The 22949-nt window shown below is 35.3% G+C and overlaps 2 protein-coding genes across 2 annotated transcripts; one reads left to right on the top strand and one right to left on the bottom strand.

Annotated features, from left to right (window-relative positions):
• Positions 1-3822: 3822 nt before the first annotated feature.
• On the bottom strand, positions 3823-13547 carry LOC132561911 (protein mono-ADP-ribosyltransferase PARP14-like). Its single transcript, XM_060226626.1, has 11 exons — positions 13458-13547; positions 12508-12586; positions 11494-11597; positions 10994-11221; positions 10450-10671; positions 10107-10152; positions 9675-9757; positions 8901-9137; positions 8551-8775; positions 6969-7632; positions 3823-4314 (listed from the first exon to the last, which is right to left on the bottom strand). The coding sequence occupies exons 1-11, from the start codon at positions 13545-13547 to the stop codon at positions 4046-4048; spliced, it is 2247 nt and encodes a 748-aa protein (XP_060082609.1). The 3' UTR covers positions 3823-4045.
• Positions 13548-13611: 64 nt separating this feature from the next.
• Positions 13612-22438, top strand: LOC132561912 (protein mono-ADP-ribosyltransferase PARP14-like). The gene is made up of 10 exons (XM_060226627.1): positions 13612-13636; positions 14386-14471; positions 14952-15188; positions 15579-15800; positions 16771-16822; positions 17343-17434; positions 17880-18113; positions 18485-18718; positions 18901-19696; positions 22185-22438. The coding sequence occupies exons 1-10, from the start codon at positions 13612-13614 to the stop codon at positions 22436-22438; spliced, it is 2232 nt and encodes a 743-aa protein (XP_060082610.1).
• The last annotated feature ends 511 nt before the right edge of the window (positions 22439-22949 follow it).

Consider the following 22949-nt stretch of genomic DNA (forward strand, 5'->3'; position numbering starts at 1 on the left):
TAAACATGACGTTGTGAAATTTGGTAACACAAGTGCAATACCACTACAGAAACTAAATTATCCAAAAATACACGAAGGGTTGATTTAAAGTATTTTTTCAGTATGTAATTCACGAAAATTAAAAGTCTATTACATTTAATCCAACAACAGTAATTTTTCAGAAACTATTCCAACATGATAACAATTATTGACCGAGGAGAGTTTTTCTTTTAGTTGTAGCATGCAAAAGATATTTACCAAGTTTGTTTAAAACCTTCACACTTTTACAGGAAAATGATTGTATTAGTTTATAGACACTTGGATGGCGATAATAGTACTTTTTAATGTATCTACTTCTTAAATCAGAATATGTAGGACAAAGTAGTACAAAATGTATTTTATCCTCGATATCGTTTTGATCACAAACTGTACAAATTCTCTTACTTCTCGGAATGTTATTGTAACGACCTGATTCAATGTTAAGATTGTGTCCTTGGATGCGAAATTGACTCAGTAATTGTTTTAATCTAACATTAATGGGCTTACTAAGGCAAAACTGAATACCAAATATATCCACAAGATGTTTGTACAGATAACATTTGGAAGATACATCAAAAGCATTGCGTAACTCTTGAAAAAATACGTCATGCACACGTTGTGTGTACATTTGCAAAAAAATATTCTCATTAAATACATTTTAGTTTAACCAGATATGATTAAATCCCAAATTACATAGTTCATGTTTAATTTGATAAACCCAATTAAATTTACGATGAGGTTTTCTGACATTCAATTCAACTAAAGCATTGTAACAAGATTTCAAGACACAGTTGATAGTATTTAAAATTTCCAACCAATATTTCATTATAGCTATCTTTCGTTGCACATATAAAGAATATCTCCCAGTTTCAAAGTAAACCATCGAAGTATTCACAGTTTTGTGGCGATGATGTAATATAACCCCATACTTCACATCCATAATTCAATATACATGAAATATATGTCTCGAATAATGAAATTTTTGTTCCCGTATTAAGGGTAAAATATTTCATTTTCCTTTTTAAATGGTAAAATGCTTTTCTTCCTTGAGATGCTAATGTACCTTGTGCAACAGTAAATCTTCCATTATAATCAAAAACTAAACCAAGATAACAAAATTTATCAACTATTTCGATAGATTTACCATTAAAAGTCCAACTTTCAAAAGGCAAAAGTCGTTTTCCTTTTCTAAAGACAACAATCTCTGTTTTGTCTGTATTGACATTTAAATTCCATTTTTCAGTGTACGAGTCAAGTTAACCATCATTTCAAAAAGGATTGAACACTAGTGAATCATGATAGCGCCTTTCATTTCCTTTTTTTTTTTTTTTTTTCTTCATTTTCCAACATATGTCGAATTCATTATGTACAGGTGCAATTACAGTCTATATTTTATACTGTTTTGGTGGTTTGCAGCCATCTTATATGTATAGATAGATATAATATTTTGCCAGTGATAGTCGATTTCAATTTCTACTAGACTCAATCGTCCCTTACAAGCGTACACACAGTATGTCTTCTGTGTTCATGCTAATACCGTTACGTGAATTTCGGCCATCTGTCTGCCTGTCCGATGTTATCCTGCTTCAGTTTCCGTCGATAACTTAGCTAAATGAGAATATACTTCAATAAAACTTAGTTCAAGGTGTATCTTACCATTTTGAGACTTAGTTTGACTATTGAATATAATTAGAGTTCACCTTTGATTAACCAATTGATTTCCGTCTATTTTCTTAGCTATATGTGAATGGATTTCGCGGATCGATTTTGCTTTGCTGATCACGTGTCTTGTATCCTATATTTATTCTTGATTAACAAAGTTCACTTCTGACTGACCCATCACTTTTTGTGCAACAATTTTTCTACGTGTTATTTGATTTCAAGGGAATGTTGTTTACAGATGCTTTGTAATATCCTTTAGCCAGACTATTAGTTGCTTAACGAATCCGCACAACTGCTTCTTAATATTTGACAGTTTACCCGAATAATAATAACACAAAGTTCATGGTAAGTATAAACTTATTTCTTACATAATTTGCTTGTGTTTACAAACACGAACAAGTAACTATACATTGTACTGAAGTCGAGAACCATCGCACGCCTCATTACCATTTTAAAATGAATCACACCAACACATTACCAGGAAATTTTTACATTTGACAAAGAACAGAAATAAAATGTTTTCTATTTGGTAGCATTATCCCTAATCATTTAAGTATTGTAGATTTTATTTTCCTGCAACAACAGACTGATGAATAAATTACAGCGCTATCACACTGAAATGCCGTTACTATATCATAACACCCCAACTGGGCACACTATCATGGCAATACAGTGCTCCATGTAGCTTGTCCTTGCTGTTATTTTAAAGAACCAATTCTTAAGACTTTTAGTTTGTCACAGTTTTGGGGAGAGGACTCGTAACCTATCTCGTTTGGGTAACTGCACAACACTAAGTCAAAAATAGCCTCATTATTCTAACGACTTATACACTCTAGATTAGTATGAAGCAAGACACCAACAAACCTAGGTTTGTTTGGTTACAATTGCTTTGTCCATGATATTGGAGAAAGATGTCAAAAGTTGACCTTTATTTGACCCTTCCATCTTCCCGGAAGGGGTCACATCACAATTATGTGAAATGAACCCCTCCATCAAATAATGCCCCAAAGAAGAAGAATGTATGTTTTTCCTACTTGGTAGTGCCCCCCCCCCCCCACCCCTTCTCTCACTGAGGGGGTCAGAACAACCGTTTATACAAAATACAATTTCCATGAAAACTCTATAAATGTGCCTATTTTTGGTCAAAATACCTTCATCTCAACAGAAAAGACACTGTCTTCTTGGCTTTTCCCTCTGTTCTGATTAGGGAGTCAGACCCTCCACTTATACAAAAGTCCTCTTCACATAGGTTGTATCTGACCAAATTCCTACAGAAAAAGTGGGATACTAGTGTAAAAGATATTCCCATATTTCTACTAACTGGCCATGTCCTTATGCCCTCAGAGCTTAGACACACCATTCATATAAAGTTATTTATTTCCCTTCACACAAAGATGCTTCAGACCAACTTTGAACAAAACCTTGTTATTTCTACAGAAGAAAAAGAATTTTATATGTACTAATTTTCCCTTATTGGGCCCCATTCCTCAAGTCCCTTGGAGGTAAGACCTATCATTTATGAAAATGCATTTTCTCTTTTTCCTATTCTCATCCCACCCCTCTGATCTTAAGGGGTCCGATAGATCATTTATACATAAGTGAATCCCCTAAGTTCAAAGATGCTTAAAATCAAATTTGGTTGAAATATCTTTATCCCAACAGAGGAAGAAAGATATTGTATTTTTACTCGGCCCCTCTGCCCCTATGGGAGTCAGACCCACTCTTTGTACAAAACTGAGCTTCAGAGCAAATGTGGTGGTGGGGGGTGGGAGGGGGGGGGTCGGTATCCTATCATCCTTACAGAAGAAGAAAGATTTTTAATAACATGCTAACTTATATATTTGATATATTCTAGGTAGGTACGACACTGGCTGTATTGTCTAAGTGTATGCTATAACATATTCTAGGTAGGTACAACACTGGCTGTATTGTCTAAGTGTATGTTATGATATATTCTAGGTAGGTACGACACTGGCTGTATTGTCAAAGTGTATGCTATGACATATTCTAGGTAGGTACAACACTGGCTGTGTTTTCTATTCCCAGGTGTATGCTATGACATATTCTAGGTAGGGATGACACTGACTGTATTGTCTAAGTGTATGTTATGACATATTCTAGGTAGGTACGACACTGGCTGTATTGTCTAAGTGTATGTTATGATATATTCTAGGTAGGTACGACACTGGCTGTATTGTCAAAGTGTATGCTATGACATATTCTAGGTAGGTACAACACTGGCTGTGTTTTCTATTCCCAGGTGTATGCTATGATATATTCTAGGTAGGTACAACACTGGCAGTATTTTCTAAGTGTATGTTATGATATATTCTAGGTAGATACAACACTGGCTGTATTGTCTACCCTATATCCTGGTATATGTTATGACATATTCTGGGTAGCTCTGATGCTGGCTGTACAATACAAATTCCCGAAACAGCCAGGTGCCATCCCCCAGCACACTGTCACAGCGTTCCAGGTCACTATGGCTGCAGGTATCACTGTTGCAGTTTACTATAAAACATGGTGGCCTCTTCAGAGTGTTTGCAGTCTGAGACAACAGACATATTCGGCCCAGACAAACTCTTGTTAACAACATGGTCTTCTCATCCTGGTTTCTGTTACCTTTAGCATCTAAAATGACAACAAGCTTACAGTTAGTGTTGCATGCAACACATGTCCCCTGTCGTAAATTACTGTATTTATCAGCAAATAAGCCCATGTCTGCTAATAAGCCCACCAATGTTCTGTTGTAAAGCAAATGGCAGCAAATGCTACTTAACTGTTTGCAAGAAGCTAACCCTTTACTATGGATACGAGTTTGAATGTTGGCCCCATGATCTAATTGCAGTATAAATACATTATTTTTTAAAGTAATGCAGAACTTGTTCTGTACCAGAAGTGTCTTGTTTTATTATTTATAAGCTTCCAGTGTATCAAGTTTCAACCAAATCCATCAATCCGTTCTCAAATTATTGTCTGAAAACTAAATTGTGACAAGATTCTATTTTTAGTAACAGTGACCTTTGTAGTTGATCTTTTGACCCCAAACAAAATCCCACACTATATTGCCTTATAAACTACCATTGTATGGAGTTACATCCAAATCCATTAATCCATTCTCAAGTTATTGTTTGGAAACTAAAATGTGACAACAATTTCTATTTTTAGTAACAGTGACCTTTGTAGTTGATCTTTTGACCCCAAACAAAATCTCACACTATATTGCCCTATAAACTACCATTGTATGAAGTTTGATCCAAATCCATCGATTTGTTCTCAAGTTATCGTCTGGAAACCAACATCCGGACAGGCAGACAGACGGACGGACAGACAGAGACAAACACTATAGTCCCCTCCGGTTTCAACGGCAGGGGACTAATAAACTTTCTGTAAGATGGATATCTAGACATGGTAGGTGTGGTCACAGATAAACACACAGTCACTACAGACATCTAGATATGGTAGGTATGGTCACAGATAAACACACAGTCATCTAGACATGGTAGGTATGGTCACAGATAAACACACAGTCACTACAGACATCTAGACATGTTAGGTATGGTCACAGATAAACACACAGTCACTACAGACATCTAGACATGGTAGGTATGGTCACAGATAAACACACAGTCACCTAGACATGGTAGGTATGGTCACAGATAAACACACATTCATCTAGACATGGTAGGTATGGTCACAGATAAACACACATTCATCTAGACATGGTAGGTATGGTCACAGATAAACACACAGTCACTACAGTCATCTAGACATGGTAGGTATGGTCACAGATAAACACACAGTCACTACAGACATCTAGACATGGTAGGTATGGTCACAGATAAACACACAGTCACCTAGACATGGTAGGTATGGTCACAGATAAACACACATTCATCTAGACATGGTAGGTATGGTCACAGATAAACACACATTCATCTAGACATGGTAGGTATGGTCACAGATAAACACACAGTCACTACAGTCATCTAGACATGGTAGGTATGGTCACAGATAAACACACAGTCACTACAGACATCTAGACATGGTAGGTATGGTCACAGATAAACACAAAGTCACTACAGACATCTAGACATGGTAGGTATGGTCACAGATAAACACAGTCACTACAGACATCTAGACATGGTAGGTATGGTCACAGATAAACACAGTCACTACAGACATCTAGACATGGTAGGTATGGTCACAGATAAACACACAGTCACTACAGACATCTAGACATGGTAGGTATGGTCACAGATAAACACACAGTCATCCAGACATGTTAGGTATGGTCACAGATAAACACAGTCACTACAGACATCTAGACATGGTAGGTATGGTCACAGATAAACACACAGTCACTACAGACATCTAGACATGGTAGGTATGGTCACAGATAAACACACAGTCACCTAGACATGGTAGGTATGGTCACAGATAAACACACAGTCACTACGGACATCTAGACACGGTAGGTATGGTCACAGATAAACACACAGACATCTAGACATGGTAGGTATGGTCACAGATAAACACACAGTCACAACAGACATCTAGACAAGGTAGGTATGGTAAAAGAGAAACACACAGTCACTACAGACATCTAGACATGGTAGGTATGGTCACAGATAAACACACAGACATCTAGACATGGTAGGTATGGTCACAGATAAACACACAGTCACTACAGACATCTAGACATGGTAGGTATGGTCACAGATAAACACACAGACATCTAGACATGGTAGGTATGGTCACAGATGAACACACAGTCACTACAGACATCTAGACATGGTAGGTATGGTCACAGATAAACACACAGTCACTATAGACATCTAGACACGGTAGGTATGGTCACAGATAAACACACAGACATCTAGACATGGTAGGTATGGTCACAGATAAACACACAGTCACTACAGACATCTAGACATGGTAGGTATGGTCACAGATAAACACACAGACATCTAGACATGGTAGGTATGGTCACAGATAAACACACAGACATCTAGACATGGTAGGTATGGTCACAGATAAACACACAGTCACTACAGACATCTAGACACGGTAGGTATGGTCACAGATAAACACACAGACATCTAGACATGGTAGGTATGGTCACAGATAAACACACAGTCACTACAGACATCTAGACATGGTAGGTATGGTCACAGATAAACACACAGTCACTACAAACATCTAGACATGGTAGGTATGGTCACAGATAAACACACAGTCACTACAGACATCTAGAGTTAAAGCAATCAAGTAATTGACCTTACCAGCATATTGGTCGGCCTTTGTGGAACTCTCTGCCAGATACATTCCTTGACCAAACATGGCTTTCTCTCCAGACATTCGAAAGTCCAGTCCCTGTTTCATTATGGATTCTAGGATGTCAGGTTTGGTACCATGGAAGAAATAAAACTCATTAACTTCTGGAAATGTGTCCCGTTTTAATGTTGGGTCAGTCAGGTTAGCCGTTTTAATGGCACCCTTTGACCCTGATATATCTTCTGCATGATCAAACACTCCTACAGTCCCAGCTTTATGGAAGAGTGTAGCCCTAGCATTTCCATACTTCTCAAACAGATCAATGTTCTCCAGCCTTTGAACATTAGTAACCTTCAGTGAGGTGAACCCGTAGAGCCCTACAGCATCCCGTCCATGCCCAATCTTGTTTGCCTCCCACGTGTGCTCTACAAGATCTACCACTGCTTTCCATTCCTCCTGAGAAACCGGTACAAGACAATGGAGTTCCCCATCTGGAGGAGACAATTTCCATTTCTTCACAGGTTTTGATGAAGTAAAGTGACTCCAATAGCTGGGGGGCCGTAAACTTTGTTCGTACATATCAAGGCAGAAGGTCCTGGTGCCTCTAGCATGTTCAGATACCTGAGGTCGGGGCACATGAGTTGTAGCACCAGTAGCCTGCTTCTCAAATGCCTGGAGAGATTCAACACAAATATTAATTACCCAAGGATGAGCTATATGTAAATATATATATGAACTTCATTTATTTTACGACAGTTGCAAAACATTCCATCATTCTAGTTGTTGTAAAGGGTTGTTTTGCGGGAGGAAACAGGAGTACACAGTGAAAACCCACGTGGTTGGACAAAATGAGGATGAGCTACCTTAGGATGAACTATGATACCCAAATTGAAAGAAATATTGTGCTTTCGTTGCTAGCTTCAGATATTTCTCATCATAAAGAAATGCTTTTAATGTTAACTTTGTGATACAAAATAAAAATACAAAAATGTACATTGAAATTTTGAGTGTATACTCTTTGGTCAAAGGGATAACATCTAAATTGAAATAAATCTGAGTTGCTACCCCTGTATATTATAACTACGTGCCAGTAAATGGTATATATGATAGCAGTTTTCGTTTCGTGGTGTCACTGGTAGGTGTAAGTTTCAAAAATTTGTATGTAAATGACTGAGATTTTTCCAAGTCATTATATCAGTGTTTCTCTCGTTAGATTCAGAAGTCATTTAATTATAATTATCAGAAATTGTTAGTAGCATATGACAGATCTAAAAACACCCTTATAGTCTACTCTACTACAGCTGCTAAATCAAACATAAAGACTCAACCTATAGATTTATTAATTCATCCTAACATTCAGATATTTTATAAAGATCTGAAGATAATGTCTTGTCATGGCTACATGATAGAAAATGTGTAAACTGAAAGTTGTATAGAAATAGGGCAGACAGTAAAATGTTGCATACTAACTTTGATTTCTCTAAATCCTCTAAGAAGATCATGTAAGAAAACCAAAAAGATTATTTTTTGCCACACAGAGGCCCAAACACATATAATTCTACAATTTTAAAGTTGCAGAAGGTAACTAACTTTCCCTATGGTGTGTTGATCATTGCCATAGATAACAATTCTGACATCTGACACAGAGGAAGAGTTCCGACTGCTCCAAAACTCTTCAAAACCTTCAAACATCGCCTTCGCTGATAGCTTAGCAGGATACTTTCGAAATCGTGTTCCCAGAGCCGGAAAAGCTATGGAGGTCAATCCTTTAGTGTCCATCTCCTGTAAACACTTACACACCAAATCTACTATCACCTGAAACACATGTGATATACAAGGAAATGACAAAGAGGCATTCTTATTAGCTACTCGTCAAGCAACAGAGAATTAATTCTAGAATTTGTATAATTCCTTATTTAGTAAAAATAAGTATTCCTCACCCGTAATGATGCATCCTCATTGATACGGTCAAAATCACACACACAAACATGGTAGATCTTTTTGCAGGAGAGGTTGCCTGCATCAGTGAATGCCACTTCCTTGGGTCCTATTCCATTAGGATAAAGGGTGGAACAGGATTGCTGGAGGGCCGGGCCAGCCATCTTGTTTAGGGTGTTAGACAAGGTTCCTTTATCCAGTTTCAATTCTTTATTGGCGCTGTTTACTATCACGTCAACCTGGTTACAGTACAAAGATATCTACAAGCTGACTCATACATGACAGGTACAATCATTATCATGATGTTGATTCTAAACATAATATTGAAAATCTAAAAGAGATCATATTTATTGGTCAGAAGCAATTAGGCGCTGTAGCTACAGGGACAAGATCTGCATAATAGAGTTACTCAAAAGAAATTATAATTGTGATTCGTGAAAAAAAAAGCGGGACCAGAAAAACTGAGTTTATCCGTTTATATTATGGTACAGGTACAATTGACATCTCTTCAAACATATAATATTTTAAAGTGTGATTCTGAAAAAAAAAAATTTTTTTTAATGGATTGGAATAAAACAAGCACAGGTTGAATGAAATAGAATTTTGATGTTAAAAGGAGGTACTGTTTGGTTTACTTAATACTGAATACTGACCATAACCTCATTGGATTGTACCAGATACTGTACTACAAACATACAGATCACAGTTGACGTCATTATCAGGTAATACATATTTAAATGTCTATCTGAGACAGCTGAGCTTGTAGATACAGTTACCTTTTGGTCCTCCATTTTATCTACCACCAAGCGGACAGTCATGTTTCCGACAGTAGAACTACAGATATCTCGCACTGGTACAACTAAACGAGACAGGAAAAAAAAAAAAAAAATTTATAGATCTAGAGAGTTCCAAACCAAAATATTACTACCAAAAGCAAAACATGCATTTCCTTTATGACCAAGTAAATTAAAAAAAAAAAAAAAAAAGAAATAGAAAAAAAAGCTCGTTGCACTTTAATTCATATAGTATCACAACTGAAAAAGAAAAAAAACATAATTATATAGGAAAGTGACAAAATCAAAAATATGTCATCATACATGAGGAGGTATACAGAGAAAGAAATATCCCAAATCTTCTGTTCTTTATTAAAGTGACATCATTTCATCACAGAATTCATTTCTATATGTACATAGATAATTTATATTTACTATTATCTATTCTGTCTTTCCATGCCTTCACTTCATTGCTGAAAGCCTGCAAAATAAAAAACTCCGTGAGAAATCTTACCACAGCTGTATACAATTATACAGTAAGTTTGTTTCTGTACAGACAAAATACACACTGCTAATATGTGATGTACAGATTTATCCTGAAACCAAAATGACAATCTTACACGGAATCTATTGAAATCTAATTTTTATTTTAACCCACCAGGTAGATAATTAATATTTTGACAGTAACTCAAAACTTTTGTTAAAGTTAATTACAAATATACAAATATCTGTTTTGTATTTATAGTGTTCTTACTATTTCAAGACGATATATATTTACCTTCAAAGTTGCCCTGTCCGTTTCGTAGATGACAATTCGAATGTCTTTGAGAGATGTGTCCTGGTGTGATTTGAGGAATTTGTTGATACAGTCACATGCATTCTTGGCTGCAATGTCTTTGGGGAAGGCCAAGAAGCCAGTCGTCAGACCAGGCAGAGCAATAGATGTCAAACCATTGTCACTAGCTGTCTGAAGACATTTTGTCACAAAGTCTGTATGTATCTGTAAATACAATACACATTTCAATTCAATGCTGAAACAAAAAGAAATTCAATATCTTAAACAAACACTGGCTGATTTACTCAAAAAATATTAATTAAACTTAAATGCATGAACTTTTTCACTATTTCTCTACCTTCTGAGAAAACTCTTTATTTCATTGAATTTAAGATGATATTAACAAGCTCTGTAATGAAATTATAATGTCAATAAGAGGTCATGACCCACAAAAGACTGCATGATTGGCTGTTAGACAAGGTGACATCCTTGAGCCATTCCTTCCGAGGTTTCCCTATGCAATAAAAATCCAGTTTGTACCAGTTACCTTAGCTGCATCTTTACTGTCCCATTTGACAAGTGATCCGTGGTAGACATAATCACACGGTAGGTTACCCGCCCCTGTTACAGCCAAATCTCCTACAGCGATACCATTAGGATAGTACTGTTGGCAGTCTGTCTGCAGGCTATTGCCAGCCTCCTTAAGGAGAACCTTGGAAGCAGTCCCTTTGGTGAGGTCAAGGTCAGAGGATGTACTATTCACAATCACGTCTACCTATACAACAAAGATTATAAACTTACATCCTGAAGTGTTTATATCGTAGTCTAGAAATGGACAACAAATGAGACTCGTTTATTAACAAAAAACCGACAAGTAATCCTCTGGACAAAACTGATGAATGTCTCATTAGCTTACGAAACAATTAATGAGTAAGACTTAAAGATATTTCCTTAATTGTTCATATTATATTGACTTTTAAACTTAACTAAATCTGAGTAGAAACCTTTTGTGTTATATCAATATTTCATGAAAAAGGGGTAACATACCTGTTCCTTTGCAATGCTACCCTTTACAACCCTTATCAACACACTGTCCACAAGGAGTGTGACAGTTGTCTCCCCTGTTGTGCTATCTGGGGGACCCTCCTCATCTACCAACAAGCAACATTCATTAGGCATTCAGAATTTCTATGGTATCCATTCAACTTAAGGTCAGTGTATCATTGTAAAGAAAAAGTCTTTTAGATTAGTTTAAAAGTTTGGGTGTGGGTTGTGAGATCAGAAGTCACATAAAACATTTGTCAATACTGGTGACTGTAGCCATTAATGGAATTTTTAGTTCACTAAAAACAATTTTGGAGCAGGAGAAATTAAGCTAATATGCCAGTGCATATGTAACTTATATCTGCAGAATGGAAAAAAAAAGCAATGTTTATGTTTTCAACTTCAACAAAATGACTGATTTTCGACAAAAGAGCAGTGTAAAGAGATTTTAATGTCATCCATAAGAATTTTTTTTCATATTTTCCTTGAAGTCAATATTCTGAGAAGGCATACTAAAATCATATGTCACAATCATCTCAAAACTTGTATGTTCTCACAAAAGAATAAACCAGACAAAATCAGCCTTTTTCATAATATTTCAATGCTTTTAATGCCCGCGCAGAGTTGGTAAATACGTCTTTTTACTGCAGCAAAACAGTAAAAACTTATTTCAGCTTGATGTCTTTCTTTTTAGAATAGATTATTCTTGATTATGACATACTCTATACTGAACTGATTAATTGTTTTTTTGTAAAAATCACCTATTATAAAAGAACTGATGGCATATATTAAGAAAAAACAAACAAAAACAAAAACAAAAATAAAAAAACAAACAAAAAATTTAACAGTTTTATCTTTACAAGACTTACAAAAAGACCACATTGTAGTATCTTTCTCATGTCAGATCGGCTGAAATGTTTTATCAAATGCACAGAGTCTTAAGCAGTACTTCCTGTAAGGATCAATAAGATAATGATTAAATATAGAATACTTATCTAAAGTAAACTAATTACTCACCTGAAGTAAATCCAAAGTTTAAGTCACTATCATTAAGTTCATCATCACTGTCAGATGTGGAAGTTGAAATGTTAGACATCTGAGTAAAAAAAAAAAAATATGTAAACTTAACTTAGATACACTGCGGTTGACATAATGATTGCTGAATGATCTGTAAACGTTTAGTGCTAATTAAATTTGAAATCACTTCCTAGTTAATTCATTGATGTTTTTTTAAATAATGTAAAATTACCTAGAGGAGATCTTACTGTGAAGACATCAATATGACAAGCCAAGTCGTCATTCATTCATGGAGCGATGTTGGTCCTATATTTAACCAAACTAATCAAATCATCTAATTCATTAAATATGTGTAATTTGGTAAAATAAACATCTCATTTTATGTGGTCAGGTACTTAATCAACTTTTTCCCATGAATAAACGGCAACATGATATTAAGATTGTGTTTACCTTTGAAGGGAGGATATGTCCTCAAGATCTAGGTTACAATATGATAACCCTTTAAAGGCCCTGTGTTATACACACTTACCATAACTATTACTCAAAAGTTTCAACGTCAGTCCCTACTGACATCTTCCACACACACACCCATACACACACACGCGCGCACATTCAAGAAAATTTCAAAAACGAAAGTAGACATTTATTTCTAACCAAAAATGATTTCTTGATTGATGGCATTGTGAAAGTAAATACTGAACAGGCAATATATTTTGTATTTACAATTCTTCAAATGTGTGTTTTACAAATAGCATCAGGATAAACTGTGTGTAATATACATACGTCAATTTTAAAAACGAAAGTAGAAATTCCCATTCAAATCAATTGATATTTTTGTAATCATGTAAATGTATGTATTAAAAGAAATGTGAACTTACATAAAGTATATCTTGCACTTAAGAATTGTTATCTATTTACCTTTTTTATCCACTTACGTAGGCCTATGATACCTCGGCATCACCAGTAATTAACTCGGCAACAGGTATACCCATTGGTATATAAATAACTTCCTCCTTCGGATGAATGGGTCGCCTCCGCATACATTAAAAGGTCTAGACAACGTACAATGAGGAAGAGATTTTCAGGCGAATCAGCTTGCTAAAGATGGCTCAGAAGCTCGATAATATAGGTATGTGTTTTAACAGTTATTATAATGTTCCGCCTTGCCCCAATATCAGTCACTGAGGAGTCCTCGATCAATCTTGGCCATGGGTGGGTCTATACGGGATTCCAACTTATTACGAACTCACCTGGCCTCATACTAATGTGATGTACTTCAGGAAGTATACTGTCATTTGTTTTTAGTGTCTTCTATCGTATCAGCATGGAAATGTTTGGCGAAATCGGGTTTTTTTTCTCTGGTAGGCTTGTTTTTAACAACTCTTTATTGAATCAATTTCGTTATGTAATTTTCAACTTGATAATAAATATTTTACTGGATGTAGCTTTCTCATTTCAGAAAATATGCGTAATTTAAAAAAAAAAAAGTTTAATGTCTGAAATTGAATTAATGAACGATTTGCTTTCAGGATTTGTATATTTATTTATTCATATATTGTATTTTGAGTACTATGGAGGTGGTGCTTATCAGATTTGGTAAATATTATCCACTTGTATCACAAGTTGGCAATGACTTGATTACTTGGGTATTTTAATATATATTCTGTTGCTAATTAACACATTGTTCTCAGTTTCTCAAAGTTGTGCATAGTCATCCAGTTTAACTTCCTTAATGCAGTAAAAATTTTGGTTAAAAAAAAAATTGAAAAAATCCATTTTCAATATTCCGAGTCAGTATCAGGCCTGTCCAGGTTGTTCCCACTGTTCATGAATAACTGGCAGCTCATCCTGTATTATCGTGGTCTGTCTTTCCTTCAGGTTCCTCCACTGATGACAAAGATATGACACTGAAGCTGGGAAACGTACACCTGAGTTTAAGAAAGGGACTACTGCAGCAGGAAAAGGTTAGACAGAATTCATGAGACAGAAAATAAAAACAATTACTTAATGCATACAATATTCAAGAAAAAGTAAAGAAACAGGAGAAAAAAAATTGACCCAGTAACTTAAATTGGTGATCCTCAAAATTTAAGAAAAACAGAAAAAAAGGGAAAAAAGGTAATTAAAAATATTTTTTTTAGAGTTTTATAAAATATCTTGCAAAGAAAAAAAATTGCACCAAAAATTATCAGGAGTTCCCTTGGAGTATTTAATTTTCAATGAGGACTACCAAGTTTTTCGATAATTAAGTACCAAATGTTGAGTGAGTACAGGTAGAATTCATTATGAGGTTACCATGATGAAAAAAATTACTTTTGTGTCCTCCCTAATGAGAATTCATCTAAAAACCATTCATAAATTTAACTACATTTTCACACCAATTTCATAGCTTCTATCAGGTTTGGCATTGATAAAATCTACATTTGGATTTATATATTTAACAGGCTGATGTGATTGTAACTAACTCCGCAGGCAATCTCAACCTTAAGGCTGGCCGAACTACACAGGCACTGCTTGAGGCAGCAGGGGAGATAATTCAGGAACAATGTCAGGAAAATTACCCATATGGTATCAGTCTTGGAGATGTTGCAGAGACAGATGGAGGCAACCTTAATTGTCAATATGTCTTTTATTGCTTCATGACATCATGGAAGGATGAAGAGAAAGATTCCTCAAGAGGAGTATGTATCCCTGTCACCTCAATAACTCAGTTGGTAGATATCACTTTCAACCTTAGGTGAAGATCTGAGATTGATGTTAGTGCTCTGTGTGCCTCCCACATGTTGTTCATTGAGGTAGCCATCAGCTACTACAATGAGACCCTGTCTCAAAATGACCCCGGCTGTTCATAGGATGATAAAGAGATTCATGAAGGGCATTGAACAACTTCATGTATTTGTTGTATAGCAATCAACATAATTTAATGGCTCAGTGATTGTCATGGTTGAAATGATCATCAGAAGTATCAAACTATATTATATCAAAACTTTTTCCTCTTAGTGTTTACTTGCATGATCTATCACATGTTTTTTATAAGGATGTTTATATGTCTCCTACTGTTGTGTTTTCAGATTTTTTCTAACTGTGTTAAAACCTGCTTAAACAAGGCTGATGCACATGGTGTAAGTTCAATGGTATTCCCTGCACTGGGGACAGGGCTGCTGAGGTTTCCAGTGGACGAGATCCTTAAACTTGTGATTCTGTGTATCATAGAGTTCTGTGAATCTAAACCATTGTCTACACTCACTGACATAGCAATGATAGTCCATCCCAACGATGACAAGATATTACAAGTGAGTAGTAGTTTCAATAGTGACAAATTTTAAGTTATCAGTGTCTGTCATTCACAAGTAAATGACATTAACTGGAAACTGCAATTACTATTTCAGGTGTAATTTATTCACCAAAGAATTTGACACATATTTTTAAGTTATGATCATTCATTAATGAGTTAGACAAAATATGGGGGTCACATGACCAGTATAATGTATTAAGTTGGTCATGTGATCAGTGTTTGTTAATTATGGACGTTTGATGGTGTCAATTTGGTGTTATATGAACCTGGTAGAAAAATATGTAGAGGTAAGTACTTTTCTGTCAGTTCGATACAACACCATGTTGACCAAAATCAGAGGTCCCTATTTTCCGTGTTCTATTATGATTATTATTAAGAAATATGCTTCACCAAAAAAGAAAAGTACACTTCCTTAATGCAACTGATTAATTATTACTTTATAAATCCTTCTCAATCTTGTACAATTAAAGTAATTAAATATATCAGATAAAAAAACCTGTAATTATTAATTGCAAATCTCTAAGTTCAATTGATTTTATTCAACATTAAAAAACATTGAGGTCAATTAAAAATGTAGCACCATTATTCAAGGTCACAGAAGTTGAATTTGTTAAAAAGTGTTAAGACAACTTCTTCTGACTAACCAATTTTTGGTGAACCTTGAATACCAGGTGAGCGATATTTTTTTCCGTGGATTATAAATAAGTCAACATTCAGACAAATACCTGATAATTATCAGGTTTGTTTATTTTCCAAACATAATACAAAGAACTCAAACCTTTTGAAAAATAAAAGCCAAAATTAAAATATAACATAATACGAGGGTCATGTGATCAAATAATGTGACTTGGTGGTCATGTGATATTTATCTCTACCTCACTCCAATGCCTTGGGTGAAAATAAAAGTGGAAATAATTCTTTTAATTTTAATTTAAACTGTAATTTACTGGAATGATGCTTTTTTCTAGGGACTCAGTGAAAAAATGAAAAAGCTGCAGAAAAAGCCATCAGGTGATGCAGGTAAGTGGTTTAGTATGTGTACAGGTCATTGTATCAGTTATACTGTCTCTAGTTAGAGGTCACCTGATAAGTGACCAAATTACAACATACTCTCTATTCTACAGTTAGAGGTCACCTGACAGATGACCTTGATAATCTCTGTTCTACATTGAGAGGTCACCTAACAAATGACCTTGATACCCTCTATTCTTTAATCTATGTTGAAGAGTCAGTTGACGAATGACCTAGTTACTCTTTTCTATAGTTAGAGGTCACCTTATAGATGACCTTATTAATCTCTGTACTATTTTGAGAGGTCACCTGAAGGATGACCTTGATACTCTGTATCCTACATTTAGGATTATTATATTACATCACTTTTGTTACTGCAAAATCATACTTCAGGAGTTGTTAAAATCTGTACTAACGTCCTGATGACAATTGCATAGCAGTTGAAACGTGTCAATATTTGTTTATTCAAGAGAATAAACATACGCAAGTGTTTTATGTTTTCACTGAGGATTGAATTTTACTTTTGAAGAGACCAGAAGTGATTTTGAACAGAGGAGTGAAAAGATACAAATCGGAAAAACTTCTGTTACTATGGTTACAGGATCCATTGTAGAACAAAAGGTAAATAAATGTGACATTGACTTAAAGAGTGATCTTGAAAATAAAATCATTTTGAAAAGACCTTTCAGATATCTTGTAGGGTAAAGCATCAAGTTTTGATATAATAATAAGACTTTAAGCTATGTAGAAAAATTACTCAGTTTTAATTCAAAAACCAAATTTGCCTATGAATTTTGAGGAAGACAGGATCCTCTAGAAGGATTTCAAGTTCTTCATAACTTGCTGTTATGTTTTGACCTTGGAGCAATGCAGCCTTAATTACTTTTGTTGCTATTCTGTCTTGTGATATTGTTATACAGATATGATAACTAATTTATAACCTGTTAACACCATCCCTTGATTCTGACCTAGTACACAGCCTAAACAAATTAGTTGACAAGAAGTCATGTCATACAAAATGAGGTCATACAACATCAAAATTGATAAAGTGCAATCATTAATGCAGGCCGATGTCCTTGTGAACCTGACAAACAGTCGTTTGAGGCTGAACACAGGGATGCTTTCCAGGGCTTTTCTGAATGCTGCAGGTGATGACCTACAGGTAGAGTGTGATACCTTTGCTGGGGGTCTCAATTGTGGAGACATCGCTGTCACTGAAGGATACTCTTTGCCTTGCAAGATGGTGTACCATACTACATTACCTAATTACACAACAAGGGAAAAAGACTCCCACTTAAAGGTAACAACCTATCTGTGTTTTATCTAATGTAAAATTTTGTCTTTATTACCTGTGAGTAACAAGTATATTCTTGACATGTCTGTATAGGAACATCTTGTCAGCAATGTTGGGTACACAAACGTTATTGAGAATCTGTATGATTGATCCTTACATCAGACTCTTGGTCCCAATTTAATGTAAAGTCATTAGGTCAAAGGTCAATATAACAAAGCAGCAGATTTTGATGTGAATAAACACTATTGTTCCTTACACTGAGAATTAAATGCCATTTAGTGTCATACAATCAACTCAACCCAGGGATTATGACAACACAGGCAAAAGGTGAATTCTTTAGTTAATAATGTAAAGAGTTGTGCTGTTCTGTTCTCTAGGTCCTGACCTTGGTAATTCAGCAATGCTTGATGCAGTTAGAAGATGAGAAATTCCAGAGTATTGCTTTTCCCTGTTTTGGCTCTGGTCAGCATGGATATCCAGACGACCTTGCTGCAGCGACTTTTCTTCAGACTGTGGATTGTTACTGTCAAGACAATAGGTCAACCTGTATTAGGGATATCTCTTTAGTCATATACCCTGGAGGGTTAGATAAATGGAGGGAGGTCTGGCAGGCAAGTGTACCAGAGTAATGATAAAGTCTTTGTGATAAAGAGACAGGTTTTACTGCAAATGAGAGAAAAACTCGCAAATTCCTTCAACGAAACTGACTGTCAGATGTTGTTAAATTAAATTTTTGTATCAGTTTTTTATTGATTTGGTAAACAAATTATTTGGAATTGATCTTTACTTTCAGACATTTGTCAAAGAACTAAATGATTTAAAAAGAAGACATGCTCAAGACTCTGATGCTGAAATGAAGACTAAACCAGTATATGTACTACCTAATCAGGGAGCTAGACCAAAGGTAATGGTGAGATTTGACCCACAGCAGAAGAAAGGAACCGTAGATTCTCCACAGATACCAGCAACACCAGCTCGAGGAACAAAAGAATGGTTTAAAATGAAGTACACAGAGGATATATGCACTCCTAAATATTGGCTTCACCACAAGGGGGGTACCCATGTAAAAAAGCTAAAACTATCACTAGAAGTTTCTATGAAAAAGTCTTATGTTCTAAAAGAGGTCGATCGCCATACAAGAAATGCTGTAGTCAGACTAGTGACTGAAACATGGGAGAAGGACAAGGTTGGAGCTGGCAAAGATGCTAGAGGCTTAGATGAACTAAGCTATAGTAAGATTGAGGTGAAAGATGTTCTCAGAGTGGAAAACTTGGATCTGTACGAAAAATATGCAATAGAACGACAGAGAATTTTTTCCAAGGCTTGGAAGAAAGGTGGCTGTCTGACATCAGTGCAGGACAGTCAAGGGTCAGGGGGTCAGGTTCATACTTATACCAAAATGAACTCTTGTTTAAAAAATGAGCTATTTCCAGAGATTAATGAACATTATTTGTTCCATGGAACAAAGGAAAACATCATCGAGAAAGTGTTGTCACAGGGACTAGATAATCGGATGGCAGGAGATAATGCTATGTTTGGTGCAGGTGTATATGCTGCTGAGAGCTCCACAAAAGCTGACCAATATACCGGTGGGTATAAGAGTACTTTAAAAAAAATCATTATTTTCCTAAATTTACATAAATGTCCTACCTGAGGTGAATTTAGTAAATAATGGCAAGAAAAAAAAGAAAGCGTGGTAAACAAAAATTGCATAATTCTCAAAAACCAGCTGGGCCCGTATTCATGAAACCATTCTCATGGTCAAGCATAGATTTTGTGCTAAAGCAAACTTTTTCATAATTCACCTAAATAATATAAAATAATACAAATGTCAAATATAAACATTGAATATAACTTTGGCTTGAAGTCCTTTAAAAAAATTTTTTTTTAATTTTTGGCAAAATCAGCCTTATTTATTAATTTTTAAGCTAAACAAGACATAAGGCTTCAGAACAAACTTCATGCTTGAGCATGAGACCAGTTTCATGAATACGGGCCCAGGTTTGTATTCCTTTCAGGCCAGATTTCTTCAATATATCATGGAATATTATCTATATTTCAACTTATTAAGGCCCCTAACATCACCAAGGAGTCCTGAGACAAAACTGCTGTAAGATGACATTTGATATATTTGCTTGTACTCTATCAATTTAGAACAGACAAGGAGGTATTCCTTTTGATTAAGCTGTCAATGTATCCAGGCTTATACAGTTTATGAAATAAAGGTTTTTCTTTCTCATAGTCTATCTGTTAAAAGATGTACAGATTTTTTGCAAATTTGCAAGTTAGGATTGGGTTTTTTTTAAATCTATATCTGGGTACCTGATATTTCTGGCCTAAGCCTGTGCAGGTAATAAGTCCTTAATCCACTGTTATAATAAATGCTTTACTGTTATCATTACCCCAGCAATAAGCCCACGGTTGTACTTAGTCGGAGGTTAGGTGTTAATTCCTCGAGTTATTGCTGAAAATATATACCTTGGTAGTAATAGTGGTACAGTATATGAATATAAATTGTGTCGTACAACAAAGATTTATCTCTATACTGTATCTTTTGGATTCATAGTTTTACCTTCACCTCACACCTAATTTATTGAATCTGTTGTAATAGCAGTAATGATTCTAGGCTTGATCTACATGCATACATTTCATACATGATTGATGAATACTGATTTTGCCTTTTGTCCACCTGGCTATAAAAATTTTCAAGATTTGTTAACTCAATATAACTATAAAACATTGAACAATTTCTTGGATGATAAGATGTCAAACTGCCTACTAAAATTTCCAATATCATCATGATTATCGTTATGTTTCATTTTTGTTTCTAAGGCCACCATCATCTGATGGTTGGATGATCAAACTGCCCTTGGTCTGGTGTCCCTTCTAGTTGTGCATTAATTGTCCCATATTAGGACTCATCTGAGTAACAAAATGGCTGACAGCTGCAGGCAGCCTTCTTGGATTTTGACAGTAATAGTTTGTTATCTCTGTTTCTTGAAAAGTACTGGATGGATCAATCTCAAATTCCATGCGTAGGTTCCTCTTGGTCTCTCGTTTTGCATTGTCTGTTTTTTAGACTGATCTGGAAGATAAAATGGCCAACAGGCAGCCATCTTTGATTTGATAGTAATAGATTGATATCACTATTTCTTTAGAAATATTGGATCTTTCTAAAATTATAATGTCGCTTTGCTTTAGTCTTTAGTTGTGTTTTTTATTTTTGGACTGATCAGAAAGACAAAGTGCTGAAAGGCAACTATCTTGGATTTGACAATTAACGATTACCGTCGCTATTTTCTCAACAGGGATTTTGAAATTGAATTTTAATAAAATGCAGTGTAATCAAAAGTTGTTTAATGATAAATGAAGTTTGAATATTTAGATGAATATATAGTTGAGAGTAGAGTTGATGATGATGAAGTCCAGTCCTTGTTCGAAGTAATTTTATCTATTGATACATGTATCTATAAACAATATATAGTATGTACACATTATATACAATAGCCATGCCTTTATTATATCAGAGTTCAGGTATAGAGTTGTATAATCTCAGGCAAAGCCATAGAGAGCGTTCATCCCACCAGTGGCCTCTGTCCTGTTTGCTCGCCTTGCTTCTCATCTAGCAGACCAAGAGAGGTCTTTTTATACAAAATATTTGATACATGGGTAAAATGTGGCTTGTAAAAATCTGGTTGTAAGATGATGCCCTTGTGGCTTTTTGAGTGATCTTACATGACCAATGATATGTACTTTGACAGTATGACCAGACATTGCTGCAGGCATTTGAGAGTTAGCCGAATGACCGTGAAAATTTCAAAAAAGATTTCAACTTATTTATAGTTCATAAGAGCAAGCTTTTAAAGAACAAACCAATGTTTGGTGCCAAGATTCTTCTGGAATCTCCTTTTCATTTTGAAAATCATCTCATCTTTGATAAACATTAAAAAAAACACTGGCACTCATTATGGAACAGCTTTCTATTTACCTATGTGGTCAATTGTATTGTGTTGTTTGAAATATATAATGGTATATTTAAATATATGAACTGAAACCTTTTCCTATGTATCTTTAAAGATTACAAAGACAGAAGGACATCATCTCCAAAGAAAATGTTTCTGGTGAAAATGTGCCTAGGGGAGGTACATGTATCCAACACAGCTTCCAAGTACAGGCGACCTCCATGTAAAAAGTGTGTTAAAGACGACTGCGCACACAAACATTTCTACGACAGTGTAGTAGGAGATGGAAAATGGATTTTTCGGGAATTTGTTCTGTATGATCCACGCCAAAGTTACCCAGAATTCATGATCACATATGTCAGAAAATGATTTCAATATTAACGATAATCCTAACACATGGACAGTTCTTCACTCAAAAACAGGGCAATTTAAACAAAAAGTTTTTATCTTAGGAAATAAGATGGCCACAATTAAATAAACAGATTAATCTTATAGTTTTTATACACCACCGGAGGCGGTCGTATATTGGCGTCATCTTTTTCGTCTGTCCGTCTGTACGTACATCCATTTCTTGTGAACGCAACTCTTCCTTAACTAATCATCAGATTTTCATGAAACTTGCTCAATGTCACTACTACCATGAGTAGATGTGCATGAAGGGGCGAATTTTTGGTTCGTTGATTTTTGTAAGATTTATGCCGTTTTCAACTTTGTATCTGTAGCTTTCTCATAGTGGAGCCTTGTGAACGCAACTCCTCCTAAACTAATCATCAGATTTTCATGAAGCTTGCTCAATGTCACTACTACAATGGGTGGATGTGCTGGAAGAGTCAATTTTACGTTTTTTCTTGATCTTTATATTTTGTGGCAGTGTATATTG

The sequence above is a fragment of the Ylistrum balloti genome, unplaced genomic scaffold (genome assembly GCF_031769215.1).
Source record: "Ylistrum balloti isolate Yb309-2 unplaced genomic scaffold, AGI_CSIRO_Ybal_v1 Utg371308, whole genome shotgun sequence".
NCBI classification, from domain to species: domain Eukaryota; kingdom Metazoa; phylum Mollusca; class Bivalvia; order Pectinida; family Pectinidae; genus Ylistrum; species Ylistrum balloti.

What these genes read in the sequence shown, in the direction of transcription:
- LOC132561911 (XM_060226626.1), bottom strand. Translation starts at nt 13,547, where the DNA reads ATGCGGAGGCGACCCATTCATCCGAAGGAGGAAGTTATTTATATACCA. An exon ending in ACAGTAAAGATGCAGCTAAG is followed by an intron (nt 10,672 to 10,993) that starts GTAACTGGTACA and finishes TTGTATTTACAG; the next exon opens with ATACATACAGACTTTGTGAC. An exon ending in CGGACAGGGCAACTTTGAAG is followed by an intron (nt 10,153 to 10,449) that starts GTAAATATATAT and finishes TTTATTTTGCAG; the next exon opens with GCTTTCAGCAATGAAGTGAA.
- LOC132561912 (XM_060226627.1), top strand. Translation starts at nt 13,612, where the DNA reads ATGGCTCAGAAGCTCGATAATATAG. An exon ending in TCAGAAGCTCGATAATATAG is followed by an intron (nt 13,637 to 14,385) that starts GTATGTGTTTTA and finishes TCTTTCCTTCAG; the next exon opens with GTTCCTCCACTGATGACAAA. An exon ending in GACTACTGCAGCAGGAAAAG is followed by an intron (nt 14,472 to 14,951) that starts GTTAGACAGAAT and finishes TATATTTAACAG; the next exon opens with GCTGATGTGATTGTAACTAA.